Here is a 14,375-nt window from a genome sequence, read left to right on the forward strand (position 1 = left end):
CAAAACTCACACAGCAAGCTAGTGGCAGGGCAAGCAGTGACGTTCTGGATTTAGCTCCCAAAGAAGCACCTCCTCCAAGGCCACCTTGGAGGTGACAGTCCCTCTGGCAAAGGAGCTGGCTCCTTCACTGGTTCATCCTGGGAGCACTCCCAGGAGTTTCCCAAGCCTGAACCCGGCCCAGGATCCCCAGCATCAGGGCCGCAGTGCCTCAGGTCTATGGCTGTCCTCCGAGACCCTGCAGTGTCCCTGCTGGGCAGACTCCACATGGCACCCACCTTTAGCTTCGTGTTTTCCTGTGGCTCATCCACCGCAGCTGCCCCACTGCCTGGCTGCAAACAGGGACAGGAATCACGAGATGTTTGGAGAGACCCTTACTCTCCCTCTCTACTTCCCTTTCTCTCCGGGGAACCCTCAGGTGGGAACACAGAAACACACCCAAAGATAACCTGCTCTCAGAAGATGTTTTACCATGTCCAAACCCCAGCCTGGCCTTTCACGGTCTGGCTTCCCTCTGCACACCGTAGGCCCAGTCAGATGTGTCCACTGTCTACAGTCCAGTAACACCAACTGTCTTTCAGTCCCTCTTTACCCACTTCAAAAACCTCATCACGGGGCCCCTCCTCCCATGCTTGGCACCCTCCTTCCCTCACTCCCAATATTTCAGGTCTCCATTTACACGTCACCTTCCTCTGGGGAGATAAGGTGTTGTCTCATTCTCTTTTATAGATTCCTGTTCTTTTCCTCCATAGCGCTTTCCTCAATTTATTTGTGTGTTAACAAACATTGCTAACATTGTTAACAAACATACAAATAAATTAACTGCCCCCTAGCGTCTTGAAGGCAGATTGCCTACTTCACTTGCCACTGTGTGTCTAGCACAAAAACACTCTTGGGCACTTCACAAGATTCAATAAATATTTGTTGAATGAGGCATGAATGAACTGTCCTCTAACTGTCCCCAATCCATTCCAACTGCTGGACCCTTGTTCATGACTCTTCTCTCGGCTTAAAATGCCTTCTCCATTCCTCTATGTCTACCAGTTTTTCAGAAAATTCAGGGTGAATTCTTCTACAAAGCTTTCCTGAATGACCCCTTCTACTCCCACCCTCACTCCAGCTCCCTATGATACCTCTCTCCTCAAAAGCTGTATAACAACAGTGAGCACACTTTTTTGTTACCAAAATCTGGCTCTATGATCGAGTAAGCACTCAGGTCCTGGGGAAAGCTGCAGGGCAGCCAGCTGGGAAATGAGACAGCCCTAGAAGAATCTAAGATGAAGAATCATTAAACCCACAGTACTTATTGTCTGGGCCACTAGCCTTCTACCTTGCATTTACTGCTTTATAGTGCCATTTGAACTTTTAAAAGGATCATTTTTTAACTTTTGACCTATGTCAGTTGTTTACCCAGCTAGACGCAATTTTTTTTTGAACTTCCGATACAGTCATCTCTGTTCCCCTAACCTGCAGCACATTTCTTGTACATAGTAGGTGCTCACTAAAAGCGAGCTGAACGAGTAGCTATTCCTAAGTAGCTTCTAGTGCTATCTTCAGGCAACATGGTCACCAATAGTTGCCCCCCCAAAACTGTCTTCACCTCCCCACTCTGGCCTCTGTGGCCAGAACTAGAACTGTACGTTCTATACTCTGTCTCTGTTTCAACTCAGAAAATAAAGAAAATAGAGCCTGAGCCAGGGCTCCTCACCCTCCCATCCACCCAATTTGTTCATTCATTCAGTTCTTATTTCCCCGAGCACCTGCTGTTTATAGATCAGTGTGCTAGTGCTGTTGGGATACAAAGATGTTGCGGACACGTGTTCTATGTCCAGAAAGGAATTGGAACCAATGCTGACAAAGCAGAACGTGGTTCAAGAAATGAAAAGCGTAGATGAAGGTGTAGTGGAGGGAGAGACAAGAAGGCTTCCTGAAGTAGGTAGAGTTTGAGTAAGCTTTGAAGGATGGGGGAGGTTTGAATGCTGGACGTAGATTGCTGAATGAATTAAATAAACAGATGGATGAACCAATGAATATGCAAATGAATTAAATAGAGCAGAAATAACCCATCTGCATATGAAGGGAACACTGCTGATTTTGTGAACAAATCCCCCGACTCTTTCATGACACACGGGTAAGTTTACTGGCGTACTGGGGGCCACGGCACCGACCCCTGCTGGCCCAGCCATCTCACGTTTATCATGTCCAACCCTAACCCGTTGAGTTTCTGGAGGCAAAAAACTGTGAGGAGCCAGGCTGCCCTTTGGGGTAGCTAGTTCTGTCCACAGAGGGGCAGGAGAGATTGACTTTTGCCCCGTGATGCACATGCCTAATGATTTTTCTGCTATCAGATGTACTCAAGCCAAAATATTTCTCTATGAGTTCATCATTCTTTGCACCCATCGATATCTTCTGAGTTCAGCATGTACTTCTAATTTTCTGAAGCCCTTCACATTCGCTTTCTCATCCAAGACTACTAACTCCATGAAGCAGACAAGGTTAGTATTATTACCGCTCTTTGATAGATGAGAAAACAGAGATACAGAAAGAGTGTGTCACTTGCCCACACTCATAAAGACAGTGTCAGAACTCTGATCTCCTGATCCCCATTAGATGTTGTTGTTGTTGTTGTTGTTGTTGTTGTTGTTTACTAACTCACATTTCTTTTCCCAAGCATAAATAAGGTAATGAGGTAAAATCTCTATTCCCTAGTGGCTCTGTTTTAAATTATTGACATTTTAGGTAAATGGACATGAATGTTCATCTCCATTTAGATGTGGATGATGGGTCTATTATGGGTAGCAGTCCTGGCAAGTAGGTGCTTTCAGAATATGCCCTTAGTACAAACACATTTCACATCCACCTCTGACCCCAATCCATTGCCCCTCCTCTTTCTTCAGCCTCATCACCCCACCTTCTCCTTCTCCTCATGAAAATTAGCAAAGGGGCTGAGGAAACCAAAGAGGATGTTTTCCTGCCAGCCAAAGCCCTCAGCACCTGTGATGTATCTTGCTGAGGCTGAGCAGTGGGATCCCGTGTAGCCATTCATACGAACCTGTGATGGCAAATACGGCAGTCCCTCAGGGGGCTCCTCCTCCTGACTTCCAGTTTCTATCTCCCATTGATGTAGCAGTTAATCACTGACCTCTCCCCTTCTAGACCATCCATGACACATTTCCTGAACCACGCATTTTAGTGTGTGTTTTTTTTAGCATTCATTTAACAAATATTTACTGAATCCCTGGTCTGAGTCCTGCCTTCACCCAGGTTATACTCTAGTAGGGGGCTCTTCACACTAGCCCTTTCCTGAGTACAGTCTTGCACTCTGATCCACTCATTCGTCTAAGCTGGAAACCCAGAAGTCTACCTGAATTCCTCCCTCTCCTTCACAGCCCACATCCAATTAGCTGTCAGACCTAGTTTCTTTCTTTCTTTTTTTTTTTTTAGATTTTTATTTATTTATTTGACAGAAAGAGAGACAGTGAGAGCAGGAACACAAGCAGGGGGAGTGGGAGAGGGAGGGAGAAGCAGGCTTCCCACCGAGCAGGGAGCCTGACGCGGGGCTCAATCCCAGGACCCTGGGATCATGACCTGAGCCGAAGGCAGACGCCCAACGACTGAGCCACCCAGGCGCCCCAGACCTAGTTTCTAAAAGTCCTCAAATTTCACCTCATCTCTCCATTCTCCCGCCTACAGTCCTGCAAAACCCCCCTGACTCCTGATTATTCCTCTTCTAGTTCATTCTCTATCCCTCAGCCAGAGTGATTTTCTAAACAAAGCACAAATCATGTCCCTCCCCCACACCCTAGGGGCTTACTATCCTCACAAGGGAGTCCAGACTCCTTACCTGAGCACCTATCAGCCTCCTCTTACCTCTAGTCCAGCACTGTCCAAGAGAAATAGAATGCAAGTCACACACGTAATTTTAACTATTTTAGTAGCCACATTTTTTAACGTAAAAGAAACACGTGAAATTAATTTGAATAATATACTTTAACCCAATATACTAAAAATATTATAATTCAACATATAATTAATATAAAAATATCAATGAGCTATTTTGCCCTTTTTTTTTTCATACTAAGCCTTTGAAACCCACTGTATATTTTATACTTACAGCACATCTCAGTTCAGATTAGCCCCATTTCAAGAGCTGAGTGGCTCCCTGTAGGTAGTGGTCACCATACCGGACAGTGCAGCTATGATCTCATGGTGTCTCATTTCCTTGGCCTCTGCACAAGCCCAGGAGAGTTCTTACCCCTTCTTCAGTCAGCCACCCCCTGCTTGTTCTTCAAGATTCTGCTAAACATCGCCTCCCAGAGGAAGCCTTCCCTGACTCTCTGGTCTGCTGAGATGTCCACTCTCTGCAGTACTAAATCCCTTAGCGCTTTCCTATACCATTACACATCAATTTTATTTATCTGTCTTCCCCACTGAGGAGGATTTACCATGGAGCCGGTGAAGCTTAATTTCCAAGGCCCATGTCTCCCCTACATAAACACTTTACAAGACCTTGTATTTGATTTTTGTACCAATAGTTTTATATTCTTTTTCTTAAAGAGTGTCAGGCCCCACGAAATCTGGATCAACTCCCACTCTGCTGAGACTGAGCTCATCAAGGACTTAGGACTGTGCCTTTTTTCTCATTGTAACCCCAGACCCTACACAGGCCTCATATAAAGGGATTCAATAAATGTTTGCTGAATGAATCAACACTGGAGTTCTTTAGGGCACAAACCTAGGGCCTCCCCCTCCCACCCCCACTCTCTCTCTCAACTGGTCATTGATTTTAATTATCACACATTGTCAGTGATTCACAAATTTCTATTTCTAGCCCAGACCTTGATTCTGAGCTTTAGGCCCATGTAGGCAACTGCTTCCTAGACATACCCACCTGGAGGTGACATAGGCACACACACTCATCATTCCTGAGTGGAAAGTCTTGAGTGTCCCTAAACCTGTTCTTCCTTGGGTCTTCCCTTTTGCACTGGGTGGGACCACCATCTACCCTGCTGCTCAAGCCGAAAACCTGGCAGCATCCTTGACTTCTCCTGCTGTCTCACCCTCACATCCACTTCATCACCAGTCCAGATGACTCTGCCTTCAAAACGTCTCTTAAAGATATACGAGCTGGATGCCCACAACAGCCTCGTAACTGGACTCCCTTGCACACCTACAGTTCCTTCTCTACACAGCAGTTAGGAGCGACCTTTTAAATATGGCTCCTCATCATTTCCTTCCCTGCTGAGCTTCAGTTAAAATCCAAACTCTGTATTTGACCCACAGGGCCCCACAGGAAGCCACCTCTCCAGCGTTATCTTGTTCCACTGTCCCCTTACTCACTGACCATATTGGCCTCCAATTCTTTATTCTAATGCACTGAGCTCCTTCCGGGCTCGGAGCCTTTGCAAATGCTGTTTCCTCTTCCAGAATTCTTCCCCATGGAGCATGGGGTGGTTTCTCTTCTCATTCTGCAGATCTCTATTTGGACCCTTCTCCCTCCAAGAGGCTTCTCCTGCTCTCCCTCAATAAAGGGGGCCCACCACCTCCAGTCCTTCTCCACCATATGCATGCTTATTTCCTTCACAGCACTTGTCACTCTCTGAAATTATCTTGTTTTTACTTATTTAGCATCCATATGCCCACTCCCCCACACTAAATAAGGTTAGTTTTATATTTCCAATTTATTCAGGGGGCAGAGCATCTAGAAATCATGCTGTTATTTGTAGAACACCATCAATATTTAATTTCATATTTAATCCCATCATACACACTATGAGAAAATATTACTGTGTGGCATAAATGCATGTAAAATCTCAATTACAGGTACACATGCATCCATGGAAACAACAAGCTATCGGACCAGGCATGATCAGGTGTTTGAGTTTTTCTGTTCATATTCGTTTGTTTCTTATTCATTCATTTTGTCATCTGCTAGCACCAACTAGCAGGTGAACCCTAAAAAAATGTTATGAGGAAAAGAAGCCCTAAAATTGAGAATTCTACTCTTATCATCTTTTTCTGACAACTGGGAGGAAGCTAACTATCCAAGGGGTTAAAGGAGGGAACCCTGGGGCACCTGGCTGGCTCAGTCATTAGAGCATGCAACTCTTGATCTCAGGGTTGTTAGTTCAAGCCCCACGATGGGTGAGGAGCCTACTTAAAAAAATAAAAATAAAATAAAAATGAAGGAAGGAAGGAAGGAAGGAAGGAAGGAAGGAAGGAAGGAAGGAAGGAAGGAAGGAAGGAAGGAAGGAAGGAAGGAAGGAAGGAAGGAAGGAAGGAAGGAAGGAAGGAAGGAAGGAAGGAAGGAAGGAAGGAAGGAAGGAAGGAAGGAAGGAAGGAAGGAAGGAAGGAAGGAAGGAAGGAAGGAAGGAAGGAAGGAAGGAAGGAAGGAAGGAAGGAAGGAAGGAAGGAAGGAAGGAAGGAAGGAAGGAAGGAAGGAAGGAAGGAAGGAAGGAAGGAAGGAAGGAAGGAAGGAAGGAAGGAAGGAAGGAAGGAAGGAAGGAAGGAAGGAAGGAAGGAAGGAAAAGGTGGGAAGCCCTCAGCCCAGGCTAGGAGGGGCTCTTTGGGAGCTTAGTGGATTCCCTGCAGCCTAGCATGAGTGGGGTCCACAGATGCTGGAGAGCCCTTCCTGTTCACAGGGCTTCCTGTCCACAGCCCTGCTGAATACAGGCCACTGATAGAAGCCCTTGGAATAAATGTCAACCCTGACTAGAAAGGGGAGGACTGGCCCCCTTAGGAGGCACCTGGTTTGTCTGCTTGGAGGGTCACGTTGGTTGGTTTAATTAAAAAAAACCTTGCCAGGGAAAAACAAAACAAAAAACAGCCCCCAATGCATTTGAGGAAAGAATGGCAGACTTTTCTCCAGAGTTTCACATTCTGAAGTATTCTTGAGGGCATGATGTGGATAGGGACCCAAAAGGATCCAAAATAGGCTTGTTCCCCTCCCCCCTTGGATCCCTTTTTACCACTGGTGCCCCTCTGACCATATTGCCAATCAGCATCTCATGCAGATGGCTGGTTTTTCTAGCTAAGCTGGGAGCTCTCTCTATAAAGAAAGGCCTGTGGTGCTTCAACCACAGATAGATAAAGCTTTTTAAGCCAGGCCAGTGCATCAGCTTTGCTGTTTGTTGGCTTTCTGTGATTATGCATGGTCAAGGCAAGTCAGATATTTATCATTTGGGGCTAGAATAAATACACTGAGAGGTGTATAGTTTATATTCAGGTATACTTTATACACAGGTATAAAGTTTCAGAGCAAGTCAATAATAGGGGTCATAGAAGGCATCCAGTGCATGCCAGTTTGACCAATGTCATCTAAAATAGCTTAGCTTTGATTTTTTTTCAGCCAGTGTCAAAAGAGAGACTCTAAAATTGTTACTATGTGTCCATGTCTGATGCTACACCATTTTATTTTTTCTAGAAATGCTCTTAAGTGAATTCTGATTAGAATCATTCCCTCCCCCCCCAAAAAAACCTTTATCTCAATTCTAGGTTGTCAGAGCAGAATAAAAAGTAAAGTGAAAGGCCCTCCAGCTCAGAAACTCTACAGATATCAGTTGGGTAAATATTCAGGAAGAAAATGAATCATTCTCTGCTGCTCTCATCCCCAAGTTGTTCAGCTGGAACACCTACAAGGATGTTGTACTTGGGAAAACAGCATGTGGCCGCTCCTGTCTGTTGGTGTATTGTCTGTGGCGGCTTTCATGCTACAACAACAGAGCTGGGTTGTGACAGAGACTGCATGGCCCTTTACCGTAGAAGTCTGCCAACCCCTACGTGAGATCATCATCCCACTCACTTTATAGATAAGCAATCTAAGGTAGGAAAGCAAAGTGACTTCGTAGCACTTTGTATAGGGTTCGTTCTATTGCAGTTACTCTTTTCTGTGCCTGTCCTTTCTACTGGAAGGGACACAATCTTTTCCCCACGCTGTTTTTCATTTAAGCACTTACTGATAAAGGTTTGTTGAATTGCACTGACTTGCCCAGAGCAACAGGGGCAGTTTGCAGTGGAGCCTGGGTTAAAACCCAGATATACAGTTTCACGCGCCAGTGGTGAGAACCACCAACAAGCTATGGAACTGGATGAGTTAATGATCCTCTCTGAGCCTCAGTTTCCTCATCTGCAAAATGGAGGTTACAATCCATCCTTGTAGGGCTTTTGTGAGAAATTGTTGAGATCAGATATGTATGGAATAGGCCCTCCATAAGTAAGGATTCCCTCCCCACTCCTTTCTCTCTCTACACTGGAGCCCCTGAACTGTTAGGGTTTCCTGAGGAAACTGAACCACATACTTGTGCGCCTCCTGCTAGAGACGAGAGCCCATGCTCACCTCTTTGGGAGATACAAAGAGTGTTTCCCCATGCAGTGGCAATGATGAGCCTGATGCTGTAGCTACCCCTCCACACCTCACCCCAGGCTGGCAACAGAGGAAGGGAGAGGCCCAGATGTCTTTCCTGTTCCTGTTTCTCTCCAGAGGGAGCTGGCTCACACTGCCCTCCATCTCTCTTCCTGCTGCTTAGACTTCTCGAACACCTGTGGCTCTGACCTCGCCTCCCCAGCCTCCCTCCCTGGTTCCTACCACTCTGTCTGGTTATGCCCCACTTCTCTCTGACTTCTTCACTTCGGAGCATGGCTGATTGAATAAGCCGCTTCCTAGGCCCCCTGCTTTCCTGGGGTGATGCTCAAAGAGGGGAACCATTAGTCAAGGAGAGGTGTGAGTCAGTACATCAACAGGAGTGAGAGAGTAAGGCACGTTTATTTTCATGTTAAAGTGAAACAGTTTACAGGGGTGAGGACACACTCTTGCATAAACTGCAAAAATGAATGCCAACACAGTTTACTAGATCAACAATTGGATTTCCAGAGAATTGTTTCATGAATTCAAAACTGAATGGCTTGCTCTCAGTCTATCAGTGAAGTGCAGGACAATCTATCTCCCTCTGACCAGATCATAGGTAGTGGCCAGGAAACACAGACATAAAGATACAAGCAAAGACAGTTCTCTCTCGCTCTCTCTCTCTCCATCTCTCCCTCGCTCTCTCTCTCTCTCTGGCTTTTAGACACTGGAGGTGAAATCCAAATCCAGATATTTTAAAAACCATTTCAAAATAGCCACAGTTCTTATTATTTGGACTAATTTTTAGTGAGGAGTTGTTAATGCTGGAAAGTACTAACTATAGGTTTTTTATTTTATTTTATTAAAGATTTTATTTATTTATTTGTAAGAGAGAGAGAGCATGCACAAGCAGGGGGAGTGGCAGGCAGAGACAGAAGCAGGCTCCCCACTGAGCAGAGAGCCCGATGCAGGGCTCGATCCCAGGACCCTGAGACCATGACCTGAGCCGAAGGCAGATGCTTAACCAACTGAGCCACCCCGGTGTCCCTCAAAGATTTTATTTTTAAGCAATCTCTACACCAAATGTGGGGCTCAAACTGACAACCCCAAGATCAAGAGTCGCATGCTCCACTGACTGAGCCAGCCAGGCACCCCTAGATTTTTAATTTTAAATAAATACAGATTGACTTTCAAGTATAGCCAGTAATTCAACGTGTTTCGTTTTTTCTTTTTCAATAACGCTGTTAATTAAAATTCATATTGGATTTGTTTCAGCAAATAAGAACAGAATTGTGATCGGCACCACTCTCACTGGTTGGCCAAGAGCTGCTACTAATGCCCTAGAAGAGTCTCTTAAGTAGGTTACAATTCTCCTTTGAAATCATGATTATGCTTCACTTGTTTCACAACCTCTGCTTTGATGATCTAGTTCTCGCAAAATGGAAAATTCAGAATTTGTAGAGTTTAAATAAAAACAGAATCACTGATAATGACCGGGAGGCAAGTCAGAGGCATTTTGAAAATTGCTGGCCTGATGTACACGAAGGCATTAGATGCACTTCTCAGAGGAGAGTGCCAGGCTTCATGGCCACCCTCAGCAAGGCCCTGAGGACTTCATTTGGGGGGAGGCCCTTGTCTCTTCATATTAAATGATGTAATGCTCTGAGCCTCCCTTTCTTTTTGAAGTTTCTGGCTTCAAGGAGCAGTAGACTGACAGGAAATAGCACTGAATGGGGAGTTCGGATACTGGGTTCCCATTCTGGTTCTGATACCTGCTGGTTATATAACCTTGCGTAGGACATTTCTTCTTTGGGGGCCATCTGCAAATATGGCAGGTGGAGCTCAGTTGACCAAACCAGACAAATAACCACTGTGTAGGGCCAGCTAGAACGAAACTCGCTTGGATGATGATCGTTAAACAGGACCTTTTGGTGACTAGTTGGACTCTGTCATTTCTGCCAGAGAAGGGAAGGGAGGGACTCGTCCAAGGTCACACTGTTAGTTAGAGGCAGAATCAGATTAGAACCCAGATTTCCTGACTCCTACTTCTGTGCTCCGGCCAGAATACCACATCATCTCAAAAATCCTAAAGGAAGTACATTTCATCTCTCTTGCATCATATATCTCCCAGACACGCTGCTGAATTTGGTCCCCATCCTGCCCACTCATCAAAACCGCTCTGGATTAAGTAGCTAAGTCCTTCCATTCTTTGCGTGCAAAATTCTGCCCACACCAGTGGCTTCTCTGAGACATGAAAGAGGCAGGCTGAGAGCCAACCTTTGCCCGAACCCACCCTTTAGGAGCAGGAAAGAAACAGGGTCTGTGTTCCCTAGGGTACCTCACCTTGGAGTCAAGGAACGAAAACTTTGAGATGAATTTTCAGAGATCACTTCCCCACTTTAATCTTATCTTGCAGGTTATTGAGCCATGCAATGAACTTAGAAGGAAGGTCCCTCACAGGGGCACAGATATTCTTAAAAAACAACTCTGGAGCCAAGAGAAAGCCTCAGGGTTGGAGTTCTGGTATCTGGCCTCCACTCGACAAGAGAGAGGGCCCTGCACCCAAGGCTAGCTTGTCAGTGGATGAGTGGAGCTCTCATCTCCAATATATCAAAAACAAAACAAAAACAAAAACAAAAAACTTCCACCTTGTCAGACCCCATCCAAGCCACTAACTCCAAATCTGGAATGTGAACAAACAGGATTAAATGAGAAAGAAGGTGCTAGATGAACCCTAAACACCATGCACATGGAAGAGATTATCATTTTTCCCTGCCTGATAACTCCTTGGATATTCTCCAAAGCCCAGCTCAAATGTCACTTCCAAACACCCAGTCAGACCAACCCAAGTTCAAATCTTAGCTCCACTGCCTATTTGCTGTGTGACCTTGAACAGTGCTTTAAATTCATTAGGCCTCCGTTTCTTCCCCTGCCAATGGTGGATCGTAATAATAACCATCGGATGATTGGGAGCTGAGCCAAGGTCACTCTTGCCAAGCACCTGGCAAAGAATAGGACTTTAAATGTTGAATGAATACACTGGGGAGGGTATGTGTTCTGGTAAGCGCTGTGAATTGTGCAAGACTGTTGAATCTCAGATCTGTACCTCTGAAACAAATAATGCAATATATGTTAAGAAAGAAAAAAAGAAGAAGAAGAATGTAGCAGGAGGGGAAGAATGAAGGGGGGGAAATCGGAGGGGGAGAAGAACCATGAGAGACAATGGACTCTGAAAAACAAACTGAGGGTTTTAGAGGGGAGGGGGTTGGGAGGATGGGTTAGCCTGGTGATGGGTATTGAGGAGGGCACGTTCTGCATGGAGCACTGGGTGTTATGCACAAACAATGAATCATGGAACACTATATCTAAAACTAATGATGTAATGTATGGGGATTAACATAACAATAAAAAAATTAAAAAAAAAAATGTTGAATGAATAGCAAAGGGAAGCAGAGCACCCATCTCTTGAGGTCTGACCCAGCAATTTCTACTCTACAGTCACTGGTCTCTCCCCTCATCTTTTTACCCCAAAGGGGCTACAGAAATTTGAGCCAGCCTGTCCTTACCTTGCTGAGGTCCCCTAGGGCCATGACCTTGGCCACTGGCCTCCTGCTGAGCTGCTCCTTCACCCAGACCTCGAGCTGCTTATTCCATTTCATGGTGAACACATATAAAGCATAGGCCAGCAGTAGCAGCAGGCTTTCCCACCAGGTAATGAGGCTGTCCAGGAAGAAGAGAATGAGCATTATCAGGTCAAGGATGTAGAAAGAGACATCACGGAATAAGGGCCACCATGTGAGATTGAGGATCTCCCGGGAGAAGAGGGCACAGGTGCCGATGACAAAGAGGATGTTGAACACAGCAGAGCCCACGATGGTACCAATGCCCACATTGCTGTGAGAGATGAAGACACCAATGAGGGAGGTGAAGAGCTCAGGAGCAGAGCCTCCAGCAGCCATGAAGGTGGCACCTGCCACATCATCTGAGATCTGCAGTTTATCTGTGATGACACCCAGGGCTGGGACAAAGTACTCGTCACACACGATGGCCAAGGCCACAAACACATACATCATGCCACAGATGTGCAGGACCACCCAGCCCTGTCGCCGCTCCTCTATGCTGAACAAGTCTGGGGGGTACTCTGCCTTGGAGTGAAGGTCTGGCCACCCAGGAGGCAGCGCTGAGGGATTGGAACTGGGTGCCTCTGGGATCATAGCTGTTGTCAGGCTGGGGGAGGGAGCAGGGGGCACCGCTGGGGCTGGCTCCACAACCACACAGTGACGGACCCGGATGGTTGGATTTGCCCTGACCTCGGAGGGTGATGAGGGCCTGGGTGCCATGGAAGATTTCTTTGCCAGCCCCCGGAAGGTGGCGGAGGATATTCCACGGGTCGACACGCTCGTTCCAGATAAGGGATTACTAATACTCCAGGTAGCGGTAGAGGCTTTGGTTTCTGTTGGGCCACCGCCTGTTGTGGTGGTGCGTATTGTCACTTGCCCCTCCGAGATGGCTGTGGTGTGCTCCAGGCCCATTCCCAGGGGCGCCGTCAGCTTGTTCTTTCCCACTAACCCCCGGGGCTTGGTCGATCTGTTATTGTCCACTCTTCTGGGGGCAGTCAGGGTGTTCTCTTCCATCATACTCCTTGGAGAAGTCAAGATGTTTGTTTCTATGTCATTTATCAGGGAAGTTGGCGTTTTATTAATTATTCCCTTGAGAGTAGTTGGGGTGGTTTCCTCTACTAATCTCTTAGAGGGGTTGGTCTCCAATATTTTGGTGGTTGTCATAGTTTCACTGTCTTTCACTGTTGTTCTGGGGGCGATCCCATGGCTCTCTGTCATTGTCATGAGTGTGGATGGGGCATAAGTGCTTACTAGTCTACCAAGTGGAGATGGGGTGTATCTCATCACCTTTCTCCCAGCCTGAGTTGGGTGATAGCTCTGCATTTCTACCCTGGGTGATGTTGTTGGGGTATGATTCTTTACTGTTGGCCTTTTTGAAGTTGGGGTGTAGTGATTCAGTACTCTACTGGGTGTGATTGTGGTGTCTTCCTTCGTTCTTTCTGTGTCTGCAGCTGTTAGGCTGTAGTTATTCTTGGGCATTGTTGGAGTGATGTTGGCTGTCCTTCTGGGTGGATTGGGGGTATTCTCCATTGTTATGCCACGTGTTGCCTCACCCCTGCCCACTGTAGTTTGGGGCACCCGTGTGTCACCCACCATTTCAGAGCTAGCTCTTGGAGGGTCACTGCTCACCATCATCATATCGTTGTTAGGGAGGTCACGGCTGGCCAGTTTTACAGGGTGTTGGGAGGAGACTGCTGCCCACAATGAGGGGAGGCCCCGGGGGCTCCTCAGGTGGTGGTAGGCGGAACCGATGATCAACATTCCCAACAGGAAGAAGAGTCGACTCCAAAGAAGCCGCTTTGGCCAGAGTAACCGCCTCTTCCGTGTTCCCATTCTGATCAATTTCCCCATGATGGCCAGTTATGCCTGGTTACACAAGACCTCTCATTCTGTCCATGGAAAGATGGGGTCTGTTCTGGGATTCAGGTTGGTGATCAGTGAAGATTTCTCCATGAAGCCCAGCCAGGGGGTATCCACAAACCTGAGGGAGGGAAAAAAAAAAAAAAAAAAAAAAAGAGGTTATTTGCCCCTAAGAGGAGAGCTGGGAGCCATCAAACCATCACCTAGAAAAGAGTGATGACAATTCATATAGAGGTCTTTGTGTTAGGAAGCAGTTGTTTCTGCTGGAACAAAACTACCCCTACTGCCTGTTCCAGAGAAAAATGCCCGCTCTTAGGAAAAAGCATTAGAGGTCCTCTGTGCTGTGTAGGCAGGCCAACAGCCCAGGTTCCTGAGCTGGGTCTACCTCACCCTCTTTGGGATCCCTGCGAGAGGTCTGCCAGCACCCCTCAAGTCCAAGCCTGAGTTGCTGGGAGCCAGTCATCCACAGTTGGTGCCCCAGGCCACAGATCTCACCTTGTCAAAGGCAGGAGGAAGATAAGGAGACAAGATTTTAAGCTTTAGACAAAAATAGGCAG

General features: G+C 46.5%; 1 protein-coding gene across 2 annotated transcripts in view; it reads right to left on the reverse strand.

Annotated features, from left to right (window-relative positions):
- SLC24A1 (solute carrier family 24 member 1) overlaps window positions 1-13,933 on the reverse strand; it is a 29,220-nt gene extending 15,287 nt beyond the window's left edge. Inside the window, exons 1-3 of one of the 2 annotated variants that reach the window (XM_078079188.1) lie at window positions 13,588-13,702; window positions 11,905-12,058; window positions 276-329 (exon numbers count right to left, since the gene is read on the reverse strand). In XM_078079188.1, the coding sequence (XP_077935314.1) occupies window positions 276-329; window positions 11,905-11,997 (147 nt within the window). In that variant the 5' untranslated portion in view covers window positions 11,998-12,058; window positions 13,588-13,702. Of the gene's footprint in view, window positions 1-275; window positions 330-11,904 lie in introns of both variants that reach the window. The other variant, XM_078079187.1, reaches the window with a different exon arrangement.
- Window positions 13,934-14,375: the final 442 nt, after the last annotated feature.

The sequence above is a fragment of the Halichoerus grypus genome, chromosome 8 (genome assembly GCF_964656455.1).
Source record: "Halichoerus grypus chromosome 8, mHalGry1.hap1.1, whole genome shotgun sequence".
NCBI lineage: Eukaryota > Metazoa > Chordata > Mammalia > Carnivora > Phocidae > Halichoerus > Halichoerus grypus.